Source organism: Uloborus diversus, chromosome 1, assembly GCF_026930045.1.
Source record: "Uloborus diversus isolate 005 chromosome 1, Udiv.v.3.1, whole genome shotgun sequence".
Lineage (NCBI taxonomy): Eukaryota > Metazoa > Arthropoda > Arachnida > Araneae > Uloboridae > Uloborus > Uloborus diversus.
This window is the reverse complement of record NC_072731.1, coordinates 124,837,184-124,853,027: the sequence shown is the minus strand read 5'-3', so window position 1 is coordinate 124,853,027 and position 15,844 is coordinate 124,837,184. Positions and strand designations below refer to the sequence as shown.

The 15,844-nt window shown below is 32.7% G+C and overlaps 1 protein-coding gene across 1 annotated transcript in view; it reads right to left on the bottom strand.

Moving 5' to 3' along the window:
- The window catches only part of LOC129234764 (serine/threonine-protein phosphatase 4 regulatory subunit 1-like), a 340,839-nt gene that overhangs the window by 45,352 nt on the left and 279,643 nt on the right, over window positions 1-15,844 (bottom strand). The window contains exon 16 of the mRNA XM_054868742.1: window positions 14,350-14,450. Within this exon, the coding sequence (XP_054724717.1) occupies window positions 14,350-14,450 (101 nt within the window). The remainder of the gene's footprint in view (window positions 1-14,349; window positions 14,451-15,844) is intronic.

The window sequence follows — 15,844 nt, the reverse complement described above, 5'->3', positions numbered from 1 at the left end:
ATTTTAAATAAAGTATGGTATGTTCTCATTTTGTGTTCGCTTTTGTTAATGAGGCATATAAGTATATTTATATTAAATAGAATGGTTTTTTGTAAGATTTTTGATAACTCGAATTTTCAATATTTCAAATTTTTTATGTCTTCCCTTTAATTTCGAGTTAGCGAGAGTTGACTGTATATTTTTTGCAGAAGAGGAATGACTGCAAAAGGTAAAGTACAGATAAAATAAACAGCTTTATATTGAGCATATATTTTGGTTAACTGCACCCCTCCCCTCCTGCACCAGAAAAAAAGAGGCAGCAGCATAGGTTTTTCTCTCTTTCTTTATTAGAGAAAATTTCTTAGGTCTACCAAGTTCATTTTATCTTAAAATATAGGCGTATCAACATGAAAAGTTTCATCTTTAGGTTGGATTTTATTTTTCTGCACAAGTAGGGGGAAAAAAAAAATAGGAATTTTAGGGCAAAACTCAAATTTTGAGGAATTTTAGGACAAAATTTAAATTTTTAGGATATTTAGGATTTTTACAACAACTCCTACTCCTGACAAAGCCAACAGAAGGCTTGGGTTTATCAACAGATCTATTTCAAACAAATCTAAGAACGTTGTTCTGGAATAAAAATGTTTGGTAAGACCTCATTTGGAGTAATCTGCTGTTTAGTAGGGCTGGGTAACGCATCGCAAAAAACTAGTGTACATCCTACATCATTAAACCAGTTGAGAATTTTTCTCAAAACTGATGCATCAATACCGCACCCACTACAAATGCAAACACCGATGTTTAGATACCAGGCCATGATTGTTGCCATTTTAATCTTGTAACTGTTTCAAAAATCTGGGGAAGCAGGGGCACCCTGATAGAAGGTCACTGTGATCTATAAAAAATGTTCTTAATCCACAATATTTTTTTTAATGCTTCGGTAAATTTGGAGACTAATTTGAATGGCCTTTTTAAAAAATATAATGATGTTCAATGTCTCTTCTTATTAGATGTATGTTTGCGTTCATACTCGTATTTATGATTCGGAACAATTCAGTGTACAATTCAGCAAATTACAAAATGACCCCTTCCCTAAAATTCAAGTTCTGGGCGTCTGTGTGGAAGTATCATTAGCAAATCAAGGCCTCTATTTTTCTCAAAACTTGCAGGAAATGCAATTTTTTAAAGTCTTGATGTAAAATATATTGATCAACAAAGTTTATCTCAACTGTTTCCATGCTCTCGTATCTTTTTGCATTGAAAAAATAGGCTAATTGTAATCTCAGCAGTGTTGCCAACTGCTCCGGGAAAAATGGAGAAAATCCACTGCTCCGTAAAGAAGTTATTTTGCTGCGTATTCCATGGCTAGATCAGGGTGGCGACAGGAACTGTGCAAAAAAGTTCCCTGACTTTTCCCTGATTAAGTTCACCGAATTTCCCTGATTTAGGTTACCAATGATAATGGTTTTTTTTCTCTGCTCTACTTGAAATCCATTGTATGTTTGTATAAAATGCAGCATTTTAAACATTTTCAGTTCTGTAAAGTTGTTGAACTAAAGATATATTTTAAAAAGATGCTACTTTTTTAATAAAATGGTTAAAAAAACATATCAAGCCAATTTGGGGGGGGGGGGGGCTACAAAATAGTATATTAAATTTTTCTACAATGGAAAGATTATAGAAATTAAAAAAAAATAATACTTTACTTCCAGAAACCACTTAGCATAAGAATTTTAAGAAACTATTAAAATTACTCTTAAAAACATATATGTATTCATGATAGAACTAAAAAGTAATTGAAATTATTTTGAACTAAATTTTCAAAGAGTATAATAATTGTTGCAAGAATAACAAGTAATAGTGAAAGAATAGAAGTAATGTAGTTATTCTTATATAACTAATTGACATATTTATGCAAAAAAGATGAAACCATTTGACATCCATTCATACGGAGCTTTTCTCTAATCAAGAACATAGATTTTAATGAATGAATACAGCATTTTAACAATAAAAAAATAAAATATATTTACTTAAGTACACAAATTAACTCTATTTCCAATGATTTCAGCATGTAACGAAAAAAATCTTAGATTGCTTTTGTAATGCAAGAAAAAAAAAAGAAATAAAAAAGCAATTAGTTAATTTCAAAATATATAAAAGAAGAATACAAATTGGATATAAAATAAAAGAATTACTTAAGTCTGAAGAAAAGAAAACCTTTATAATCTGCGGTGACAACAAATAGTATAACGGTAAAAACAAAGTTTTTTTAATTGAAAGTTCAATTTTAGCAATTAAATTAAAAACGTGAAGAAGTAATAACTTTTAAGCTTTTATAATATTAATCCAAAAACCAAAGATTTCTTCTTGAAATTGTGATTACAGTATGCTAATTACTTCGAGACAATTGAATAAAGGCAAAGGAGCTGAGGTATTAATGAAGGCTTCCTCTTTGCCTGTATGGTTGTTTATTTTACGTAGCATTGAAAGCGTAAAAGGAAATTTCAAGCTAGGTAAAATAAACAACCTAACAGACACAAAAGCAATCTTAGGAAGTTCATCCTGTGGGGAATAAGTAAGATTCAAAACTTTGACGTTGAGGAAAAAAGATGCACAACTATGCGGCAGTGTATAATCCCATCTCATTAATTTTACTTTTTTCTTCAACAGATAATTAGCGGAAAATGCGCAGGGAATTAGAGTACTTAATTTTGTAAAGCAAAAAAAAATTTTTTTTTTCTTCATAAAATTGATTTTCCTTGATTTTTTGTTATTTTTTCAAAATTCCCTGATATTTCCCGGACTTTTCCCTGATTAATAAAGTTCCCTGACTTTTCCCTGATCTCTAAGATCTGTCGCCACCCTGTAGATGTTTCCAAGCAATTGTGCAAATACCCCTTCACCCCCCTTTCTGCCACAATCTTCCTGTTGCTGGCGCACATGTTCCGATGTTGGAACTTTGTACCATGGTTGGGAAGAGGAAAAGGCTAGAGAGTGAACGTGGAAGAATTAGTGTTTACGCATTTCGAAATCAGATTGCATTCACTTCTGTAATACTTGGTCATTTTTGTCTACTTTGTCACTGTACCACTTAGACCAGGGCTGTCCAACTGCAAAGAGCCCACGGGCCAGAATTTCGGTCACTGGTGATCACCTGGCGGGCCGCAGTTTGAAAAAGTTGAACAATAACCTCTTACCTCTTACACAAAAACAACTAATAGTTGAATTATTAATTATAAAACAATGAAACAAGTTTTTTAAAACAATTCGCTTACATTTTACTGGGAAAACTGAGGCCGATCTGCCTTCTTGACAAGGGCAGGAATGTCAACATCGATGCGGGCCGTACAATATGTGTTGGCGGGCCATATGCGGCCCACGGGCCTCCAGTTGGACAGCCCTGACTTAGACCTTAATAACTTCTTGGAAAGCTAATTTAATCATTAATATGTCAGTTGAGTATATTCATCTTAAAAGATATGACAAAAGAATAACTCTAGTTGCTATTGTATTTAAAAAAAAAAGTTCCAATCAGTGGTTGGAAGTAGTGGCGCTACTGTAGCAGCTACGTTTTTTAGTAGTTTGTAGTGTAGCACACTACTTTTTCAAAAAAAAGTAGAGTAGCGAATAGTTCAATACAAAAAAAAAAGGAGTTTATAGCAATTTCTGGAAACTACTTTTAAAAAAGGAATTTAAAAAAAAACGTGTTTTTAAACAAATCTGACTGGTGCAAGTCTTACGCAAGTAAAACTTGCACCAATCAGATTTGTAAGACTGAAAAATACGAGCTCATAAACTCTATCTAATTGACGGCAATAGTTTGTTTGGCATCAAAATTTTAACATTTTGATAGCCAAAAATGTCTATTTGAGAAATATTCTCAACAATTCATTTTGAAAACTAAGTGTAAATGTTTTTACTCACTTGTATTTCTTTAATAATGAAAAGGCAGTTAATCTTGTCCCTTAAAGGACGCTTGTTTCAATTCGCGTACGGGAGAATCTACATATAAACATCAGAACGACTGAGAACGACGTGTTTCGTCAGGAAGAAGGATGTGACGTCAGAGCACGAGCGGAGATGATGTAATCTCCCGATAGCTCCGCAGCAAATCGAATGTTCTGGAAACATCCAGATTAAGCTCTTACGTAGGCATATCCGGCGTGACGTGCATTGAGTGCGCTGTATTATAAGGAATCACTTCTTCTGCTCGCGTTTCTCATTTTCGACTGACGACAGTCGTATTTTTGAAAGGATCGTTCGCTGTTGAAGCGACGTCCTGCACTTAGGGGATGGCTTTTAGAATTTCGCCATGAGAGTTAGGGACTTAAAATTTTTGAAACATTTTTAGGATAATTCATGTTAGGGTGTCAAATGTTTTTTTGGGAAGATGTTCTTTTGGAACATGAAGGATGTTTTTGAGTAGTGTTGAAATTCCTCATACTTGTTTATACCATTTACCTATGTTAAAGTTTGTTTTACAGTTGTTAATTATTGGATTATTATAAATAAAATGATTTAGCCATACAACTTGAATTCTGACATTTCATTCACTTGATAGCTACAGAAATGTGAAACAGAAAGGCATCTGCTAAAATTGGTGTTTACCTTCCTTGCGGGAGTTAGACACAATTTGTTAGGTCAACACATTTCCCCAACATCTGCCTTGAATAGAGTATGGCTTGGAAAGAAAAGAATAAGCAATAACTGACAATGTAGTACTGCATTTGTGTTTTCTGGCAGCAGAGAATGTCCCGTGGATAAACATTTCAGATGTCAATGAGATTATCGTGCCAATATAACTTAATATTGAAGTTACTGCAAATGTTACACTAGCGGATGATATTGAACTGCCCTGGTCGACTATCGATAAATATTAGCCTTACAGAAATGTATGATAACAGATTTTTTCCTTTCGTGCGAACTTTTTCCTGCAAGCTTTCGGCATCAATGTCATCCGCATTACACACAGTCCAATCTCAACTTACGCGAGGGATGCGTTCCAAGACTCCTTGCGTATGTTGATATTTCGCTTTGTGAAAAAGGGTATCTATACAATTTTTTTTATGAACATACCAATTATTTTAGACAGTTGAAAACTCACCTCAAACTTTTTCAGCCCATTTCTTAACTTCACATTTACTGAATTTAAACATACAGAACAGAAATTTTACTGTACATATAAAAAGCTGTGTCATTGAATAAGGATGCAAAAAATCAATGAGAGAGAATGGCATAAAATGAAACAGTACGGTACGTATAGTATGTAGCAATAATAAAATGCAGCACTACAAAAGTACTGTACAGTATATACAGTAATGATATTCAACATATTTTTTTGTTCAAGCATATCGAAAATCTTAACATTTCTTTAGTTGTAAGAAACTTTCTATTTTTCCTAACTTTTCAAAGTTTAAATAAACAGCCCTTCTTTTTCTTCTTCTTTTTCGGCACTACAGCCTAGGGCAGGCCAAGACCGTCTCTATCAGTTTCCTCCATCCTGCCCTGTCAGAAAGATTTCCTCCATCCACTGAGGTCAACAGTTTTTAAGTCTTTTTCGGCACAGTCGAGCCATCTGGTTGGTGGGCGGCCCCTCTTGTGCACACCATCTAGATTTGTGAAAGTGACTTTATGGGTTGAGTTCCTACTACCTAGTCTAAAGAGGTGCCCCAGCCATCTAATGCGATTGGCTTTAATAAAGTGGATAATATCTGGCTGTTTATAGAGTTTTTTAGATAGCTCAAAATTATAGAGAGTGCGCCACCTGTTGTTTTTTTGAACAGCACCAAAAATTCTTCTCAAAATTTTCCTTCCAAAAACCATCAATCTATCTTCTTCTGCTTTAGTTAAAGCCCAACACTCACTTCCATAAATTAGGACAGGTCTTAAAAGGGTCTTGTATATGTTTATTTTTGTATTTTGGCGAAGAAGTTAACTTTTTAATTGGCTTTTCAAACTAAAGTAGCATTTGTTTGCCTTAGCCCTGCGGCAATTGATTCCAACGCTAATATCATTGTTTCTAGTGATGACACTTTGAAGGTATTTAAACTCCTCAACGGATTCAAATGGGTAGCCATTAACAAAGAATGGGGTAGAATCAAATGATTTATGGTTTATTTCTGTATATTTGGTTTTGTCGGCATTAATGCTAAGGAACAGCCTCTTTAATGCTCTTTAGAAACAGCCTCAATAGCGATGAAAGCATCCGTGACAGCTCTTTTGGATCTTCCAATTATGTTGATGTCATCGACATATGCAAGAATCTCTACTGTTCGTTGAAAAATAGTGCTTCGAGTGTTGATACCAGAAGATCTAATAACTTTCTCAAGGGCAAGGTTGAAAAGGATACATGCAAGAGAGAGGTAAACAGCCCACTTATGTAAAATTATGTTACCATCAACTTCACATTAAGGATGAAAAAGAAGCGGAGTGGCGATTTGTATGTTAACAATGCATGTTTCGACTATGGTGCGGGGAACTTCTGCTTCCAGTGATGCAAAAGGAAAAGTCCATTCGCGAAAATAATATTTAGTTTCCAATAAAGAAGGTGATACCTAAACCCTGCAATTTTGTTCTGAAAATTTTCGTGCTGCGGGTGAGGAATTTGCATCAGCTCCAAAACTCCTTACTCGAAAAGAACTTGCCATATAGCCGGCTTGCCATTTCGCAAAAATCAAATCGCATTGTAGCTTGAGTCCACTGTTTAAAATTGCAGTTTGAAGTAAAGTAAGCATTTTTAGTAATGTTTCATATTTTGGATAATTATTAATATTTGATTATAAATACTAGTATCATTTGGGATATTTTTCCTATTTCTTTATTTTTTTTGTTTCTTACTGATGATTGAGTGTTGATATGTTAATAATAATAAAAGTCAATTTTTAAATGTTGTTAAGTTTTTGAGGTTATTCGGTAAAATGAAATAAGGCTTTTATTTCATTTTATCAGGGGCATAAGAAAAAAGATGGTGTCCAGGTCTTGACCCATAGCTTGAAGCTAAAAATCAATTAACTAGTTCCTACAAAATATATAAATGCGTATAAAATTAACTTTTATAGGGAAAATCAAAGGTTATCTCTTTTATTTAAAAGATGCTTCACATCATCTAAATCAATTTTATGTATATGCATGGCTATGTAGCACTTCTTGAATTAGATATTTACTGTCAGGAAATTATTAGAAGTTTGAAGGTTAAAATTCTTTCAACTTTTATATCCTTTCTTGCAGCGAATATTCATAAATATCATCAAAAAATGCTTGGATTGACAAATTGGCTCAGTAAAGGAAAGAAAGAATAAATAATTCTCAGTAATAGTCCATGTTCAAATGAGCCAATTTATTAATCTAAAACATTTTTTGAATTTTTTCATTCAATCTTCAAACGGTGAATATGTGTATGCTTTTTATTTATTTAGTTTTTAAAAAGTAGCAAAGTAGGGACTACATTTCAAAAGTGCAGTTGCTATATTTTGAAAAAAGTAATTGTAGTTAATTACATTTTTACAAAAGTAGTTGTAGTTTGCTACAAAAAAAAATGTAGTTTTCCACCTCTGGTCCCAACTGATAGGGGTAACATTGGGACAATGCTTCAACTCATTATAAACAGTAAGAAACATGATTTTGTACCAATGGTACCCCACTATTAGGTGCACTATCTACATTAGAAACAACTAGCTGCGTTGCCCGGCTTTGCTCGGTCTACCTTGAAAACAACCATTGCGTCAAGTGAAGTATCTTCAATAACCAGGATTAAAGGAAAGAAAAAAACCATCATGCAAAATTTTCTCGCCAAAAAATGACTACAGATACTAAAATACTTTCAAGAAATTAAAATAAAATGAGAAATATGGATTTAAAATGCGTAACCATGGAAACAAAATAAAATAAGTTTAAGAATTGAAAATGAGAAAGACAGAAATAAACACAAAAAGCGTTACCGTGGAAACGCAAAATAAAATGGTTAAAAAGTTGAACAGAGGAGAGATTTTTGAATTTCATTTAATTCGCTTGTAACTTTTTTTCTAATGGAGATAGAGCGTTAAACTTTCGACCTTAGGTCGAGTTAGATCTGGAGTAAAAAAAACAGCTCTATGCAATGGAGTCAAAACGAAAACTGTGGGACAGTTCCTTCACATTTTACTGATGGATTTAATGAAGAAAGTAGTGCCTAAATTTCAACTAAGCCTAAAAAAATTCGAGCTAAAAACGCAAATAACTCCCACTGTAATTAAGTTAGAGTGTTAAAACAAATTAAGCAGAACGTGGAAAATTGTACTCTTTCCAACGATATATAATATTACTGTTTGTGAGTAATTTTTAATCCCCATATTCGGGAATTTATGTGAAAATTGGGCCTAAGTTGGAATTAAAAAAAGAGCTATTCATCGAATTGTTTTCGAACTGGTCTGCAAACCTTCTCAGGACTTAAAGGAACAAGCTGTGAAAATTTCAGCAAAATTGGCCGGGTAGTTTTCGAGTTCAAACAAACAGACGCTTTTTAGAGACTTCATTTTATACTATGTAGAGATAAGGGAAAGGAGTTTAAATCAATCCTAGAATATTATATTTAGCAGGCCATAAAAAGAATACATTCTGCCTTAACAGGGTGGCGACAGGAACGGCGAAAAAAAGTTCCCTGACTTTTCCCTGATTACATTCACTGAATTTCCCTGATTTACGTTACCATGGATAATGGTTTTCTTCCTTTACCCTACCTGAAAACCATTGCATATTAAATAAAATGCAGTGTTTAAAATGTTTTAAGCTGTTAATTGAAAAATATTTTGAAAATAAGCTTTTTTTTTAGTAAAAATAGTATATTAAAATATCTACGGAGAAAAATATTACAGGAAATCTAAAACAAATACTTTACTTCCAGTAACCTGTTAACATAAGAATTCTAAGAAATTATTGAAACCACTTTTAAAGATATATCTAATCATGATAAAACTAAAAAACTTTCTTTGGAAATAATTTTGAACTGAATTTTCAAGCAGCATAATTGTTGCTGCAAGAATAACAAGTAACTGTGAAAGTATAGAAGTAATGCAGTTTTACTTACGTAAATAATGGACATATTTATGTAAAACAAATTGGAACCTTTTAAACAACCAGTCATATTGAGCTATTCTCTAATCAAGAACTTAGGTTTTAATGATGGAATACAGCATTTTAACTATTAAAAAATAGTAAAAATATTCACTTATGTGCACAACTCAACTTCAAATGATTTTATTATTAGTCAAAAAAAAAAAAAAAATCTTTTGTAACAAACAACATTAGAATGTAAAAAGCAATAATTAATTTCAAAATTTATAGTGTATAACTTGGTTTTAAAATAAAAGAATTTTAAAGTCTGAAAAAAAAAAAAAACCCTTCGTATAATATAAAGTGACATGGCAAAAAACAAAGTTGATTTACATTTAACATTCAATTTTTAGCAATTAAATCGAAAATGCCAAGTACACTACCTTTTAAGCTCTTAGCAGTATCAATTTAAAAAAAAAAGTTTTTTTCTTGAAATTGTGATTACAGGACGCTAGGTACTTCAAGACAATGAGTAAAGGCAATGGAGCTAAGTCTTTAATTGCGGCTTCCTCTTTACCTGTAGGGTTGTTTATTTTGCGTAGCATGGAATACCTGGCAGAAAAATTCAAACTACGTAAAATAAACAACTTTACAGACACAGAAGCTTAGGAAGTTTATCCTATGGTTAATAACTCAAGATTCAGTACTTTGACCTAAAGGGGGAAAAATGCACAAACATGTATCAGTGTATAATCGCACCTCAATAATTTTACTTTTTTTAAAACAAACATTTGGTGGAAAATGCATAGCAATGCAAAAAAAAAAAATGTCTTCATTTGATCAATTTTCCCTGAATTTTTATTATTTTTTCGAAATTCCCTGATATTTCCCTGATCAATAAAGTTCCCTGACTTTTCCCTGATCTGTCGCCACCCTGCTTAATGGGTGAAACTCAAAGTTACAGATATTATTTCAAACTATGTTACTAAACAAACAGACAATGTAATTAATATTATTTAAACACTCAGAGTTCTTTAACTTTGAAAATTTTTTAGTACTGAAGTTACCACGTCACATGAAAAGATGAAACTTTACAATGAATTCTAGAGGTTATAAAACATAAATAGGGGCGTAGCTATGGGTTTTTTTTTTGGGGACAACCCCCCCCCCCCCGAAACATTAGTCTCAAAAAAAAAGGGAAAAAGAAGAGAGAAGAGAAAGAAAAAAAAGAAGAAAAAGAAAACAAATCAAAACAACTTTTTTCTGAGTAACAAAGGTCAAAAATTCACTTCGCTCCCCCCCCCCCCAATGCCATTGAAAATCTGCTCCATGTGTGACCCTCAAGCATAAAGACGCCTTCCTCTGCTGCGACAATTTTTTGATAATTGAGTGAAATTTGACACTTCACTTTAGAAATGAGATTGATTTATTAAATCCACGTATATGCAGCCTTTCTTTGTCATAGATTCTGCAAATTGTTAAATATGTTTAATTTTATGAGCCGCGCAGTGGGAATATTGCATACAGTCGAATCTATATATATCGAATCTCACATTAAAGAAAAAAAATCGATATAAAGAGATTTTGAGATACGGGGGCTTTAAGAAACTTTTTATAGAAGTTTGAAATATGATGGTGAAAATTTGAAATCAATAGACAATATAGGCTCTTGATTAAAATTCCTCTTTATTAGTTTTGTTAGGTATTTATTCTATTATTACATTGTTAAGTGCTTAGTTTAAGGAGTCATTTTGACAGTAAAAGAAACTTTAAGCATATCTTTTTCCAGAAAAAGTCTTTTATTGCTTTTTGGTCCCTGATTTTTTTTTTTTTGGATTCATTATTTATCCTCTTGAGGTTAGCAATTGCTGCAAATCTAACTTGGCCAGTATTCTACGATTTTCCTTTTTTCATCACTTGAAAAAAACTTATACTTTCTTTTCACTCTAATCATTTCGGTTTTCTAAGGAATCACAATTTTAAGAAAGAGAGCAACCAAAGAACAGTACTAATCCAGATAACAGAGTGAAATGGCTTTTAACTTGAATGACCTTTAGCCATGAACTTGAAATGTTCATCTTACATGTCAAACCTGTGAATATCACCCATTTACTCTTCTTCCAAGAAAGTGTGGGAAACGACTGTCCTTTGGTTAATCTTCCTGAAAAGCTTATTCATGGAACGCATTTCTCCCTTTTTTCCACTGCCTCCTCAGCTCTTGAAGACAATTCCTCCGTTTCTGAGTTGCAGAAAATGTTTTTGTTTGCTTCTAACAAGATCATTGGGCTTCAAAACCGAAAGTGATAGCATAACCGGAATTCGAGACGATAGAGGTTTTTGTTGGTCTGGTCTTGTGCGTGTCATAGATCATAGTCAAAACGACCTTTGCTAACCAGAGTATCCATTGCAATCACATTGATTTTTCACCCAGTATTTACTACGTATTCCTTTGGAAACGTACAGTCTGTTTAACTATTTTGGGGTTTTTTCATTTTTTCCTTCTTTTAAAAGAATTTTTCTTTCTTGTTCAATCCTTATATTGCTATCAAATATATATATATATATATAAAAGAAGTCACCCCCCCCCCGAAAGTCGGGTCTAGCTACGCCTCTGAACATAAATCTTATAACAACAAGGTTCCTTTTATATTAGTCACTTGATGAGCTGTCTATCAATGTGTAAACAGACCTGAATGTAATTTGGTGTGCGTAGTTCTTGAGGCATAAGCAAAAGTTCAACAAAAACAAAAATTTTGAAAAACAAACGGCAAGAAGAACTTTGTTGTCATACTTAGTGCAGTGGACTATGGTTCTGACAACTGCTGTCAGGTAGAAGCACAATACAGGATTACTCAACAACCGTGATTTCAGACTGAACCAAAGCAGTGTGTCCCACAGAGAACCCTAGAAACTAAAAATTACTCACTGTCCCAAAGTTATTTTCCCAGTGTCAAAGGTAGCCCCATTTTTCGGTATGGCCATAAATTTTGAGCAAAGACATTAAAACTTTCACTAATTTTAGTTAGAATAAAAAAGTCATATTTTTTCATTAGGAGAAGAGAACTGCAATGAAATCTGATGTTCAAACTGCAAAAAGTCAGTTAAGTCTTCTTGGAGAGTGCAAATGCATTCTTTGGTGCTTGAAAAGGGGCTTAAATTCAATACAATGAGCAGATTTTTAAGATTTTTGTAAAAACAAATTTCATTCATTTCATGTTTAGATTATAAGTGGATCATATTCTATTGCAGCTCAATCCCCTTACATTCCCTAATTATCTATAATAGGGCAGCTATAGCCAGCTCCCTAATTATCTATATAATTAGGCATATCCTTCTGGTCTGGCAAGAAGAGAAGAGACTGACGTGTCAATCTCTATGACACAATTCCATCTCGTCTCTTCTGTATCTTATTTTTTCAAGGATTTTCAAGAGAGTAAAAATTTTTTTCCAGAATTAGTTTATGACATAGCTGCCAACTTCAAGATAAGAAAAAACAGGAGCACTGAAGGGAAAAAATAGGAGCAAAGAGGGTTAAAATAGGAGCAAGAAATCATGGCCTGTGCTAAACCTTCCTTCTGTACCATAAGCTTCTATAAGTTTTAAGCATCATTATAATGCTTTTCTGAATTTTCGTGTTTGATTTTCAGCAAAACAACGACCAAGATTAAAATAAAATTATTTTACAAAAAAAAAGCATTGTTATGCAGCTACATATTGAAAAGTAAAAAAGAAAAAAAAAACACACATAACTGTTTGATTTAATAAAACTGCAACCTCTTTTTTAAATATTTTTAATACATATACAGTATTAAAAATGTATTGCATAAGAACATATTGAAGAATAAAACACACAATTGCTTCTTATGATTGGAAATAAAGCTCTTATGTAACTTCATAGTAAAAGTCAATTCTCATGAACTTTCCAAGTGGCTACTAGACCCCAAAATTTTAGTGGCCACCACTATCGCTAAGTTTTGAAATACAAAGTGGGGTGTGGGGAGTTTTTACAACTCTCATAAATAAATACATAAATAGGACTTAGCACATTCTAAAAGAGTATTATTCAATGCTTTTTTTACACATGAAACATTTAAGTTAAAATAGGTTTCTGATCTTTTGGCAAAAGGGGGAAAAAAATAAATAAAAAAATAAAAAATAAAATAAATAAATGAGAAGTCCGAGGGAAACGGTACTTCAGATGAAATAGTTTCAGTTTATAGCAAAGCCTCCAAGGCAATGAGGATCAAATACATAAAATTCCCCTTTAAAAAAATAATAAATTAAAAAATAAAACATATTTTTTTTGCATTTTATGTTATTTTCAATAGTTTGTATTGAGATAAATATCCAATTCTGTTTTAGGAAACTTAGGCAATTAATAGTCTCGTCGACTTCCATCTTGCGGATGACCAAACATAATAGATTTTTGAATTAGTTGCATAAAAGTAATTATAAATAAATAATGATACTTAAAAACTATAATTTAGACGAAACAATCAGTTTTTAACACATTACCATATAAACCAATGAATGAGGATAAAATAATATTCTGAAGAAAAAATTTTGCATTTTTAAAGAAAATAATTAAGAATTTTCCGAAAAAAAAGGCCATTTTGAATTATTTTCAATAGTTTGCATTGCAATAAATATCTTATTCCGTTTTTGGAAACTTGGTCACTAAAAGAGACTTATGTACTTAAATCTCGCAAATGACCAAATATGGTGACTAAGTCAAAAATTAGGACACAAATATTTGAATTTGTTGCATGCAAATAACTTAAAATCCTCATGAAACTACAATTTAATTTAATTGAAAATATTTAGCACATTAGTGTCCAAAGCAGCGAGGATAAGATGGAATTTTAAATAGTATAACTTTTTCATTTCTTAAAAAAATATTTAAAATATTTTTTTAAAAAATTGCAGCCAAACTTTACTTTATTTTAATTAGTTTACAGTTTAAAAAAACATCCAAATCTGCTCTGTCTTTGAAAACTTAGGCACTTAGCATTGTCGACTTTCATTTTGTGAATGACCAAACATGGCGGCGATGTTTTACATGCAGCTTAAATGCTAGATCAAAAACCGATGTTCTTCGATTGTCGCCTGACACTAATGCTTCCCAAGCATCAAATTATCTTCTCTTTTGTTGAGTTTGTACATAATTCCTGCCTTTAAGGATAAGGAAATTTCTTCTAAACTCGAAAAAAAAGTGAAGAAAAGTCGAAAAATCGGAGATTTTTTGGAATAAATCGGATTTTCGGAGTACGCAATAAAAATCGGAGAAACTCCGAGAAAAACAGAGCACTTGGTAGCTATGGCTTATGAATATCACATACTTACTTGGCAAGAGTGAATTCAAACCTCCAATTTCTGCCGCAGCATTCCAACGTTCCAGATTTCATTGCAGTTGAAAAAGCTATTCTTGCACTGTCACCACCATGCTAAAGATAAATGGAATAAAAATCAATAAAGTTGCAATTTCTCTCTCTCTATATATATACTAGTGGTACCCGCACGGCTTTGCCCGTAATAGAAAAATTGGAAGGTCTTTTGGTTCGCCTGTATATTTAAAAATAATGTATGGTGAATTTTCTCGCCAATTGGCTTGTACCCATGTTACAGTTCCACGTTATGATAATTTCGTATCTCGCCAATTGGCTTGTGCCCATGTTATGGTTCCACGTTATGATAATTTCGTATCTCGCCAGTTGACTTGCGCCCATGTTACGGTTCCACGTTATGATAGTTTCGTACCTCGCCAATTGGCTTGTGCCCATGTTACGGTTCCACGTTATGATAATTTCGTAACTTACTTGTCTGCCTAATGATAATTTTGGTCTTAAAATTGGAATAGAAAAAGAACCACATCGAATTTTTGAAAAATCGCTTCGAGGTGCACACCCCCATGCTACAAACTAACTTTGTGCCAAATTTCATGAAAATCGGCTGAACGGTCTAGGCATTATGCGCGTCACAGACATCCAGACATCCTACAGACATCCTTCAGACAGAGAGACTTACAGCTTTATTATTAGTAAAGATAATATAAATTAAAATCCTCCCCCCCCCTACCAAAAAAAAGTGCAGCAATGTTCTTTGGGTACTTGAAACTTCCATTTCTGATGCCAGGGGTAGAAGATCAAAAACTCATTTTTGTACTTGAAAGTACAGTTATGTGTCACTAAAAATGCCAATTTTGTATCAGAAACATTAGTTTTGTATCAGATAAACTCAAGGTTTTGTAACAGAAGCTTTAACCTTTTATAAGATTACTACACAATTTAAAGTAAATACAAAACATTTGGAGGAAAAATTACATTAACAATTTTTTACACTCAGTTTGGTAGCAGTATTGTCAATTGAAAAAGTGTAAGAAATGACTTTTGGAAAGTTTACAGTTCAGTACAGTTGGTACAAGTGGTACCAATCAAAATCACACACATCCAGTTCCAACAAACATTGCGTTAACAGCTGATTCAAATAGTACAGGATAGTTCCTATAGCACTGTATTATTAGTTTTAGTCAAAGATGATCATAGCATATTTAAATTCTGCTTTAAAACTAAGAGTTTTGGATCTTATCACCAGAAGAACCAAACATCTTAGAAAGGAAGGTCAATACAAGGAAGATGGCATGAATCCACAGCAGACCAGAACAAATTTTCAGGAAGACTGAAGAATCAAACAAGTTCTGCCTAGAACTAAACGAGCCTACTTTCCCATATACCAATATCGACTTTCTAGTATCTGAACAGTATTCTCAAAATTAGCTAAAATTGTAAATTATTTGAAACACATTTTTTTAAAATATTTTAAGCTGATTTCGAGAAATAAA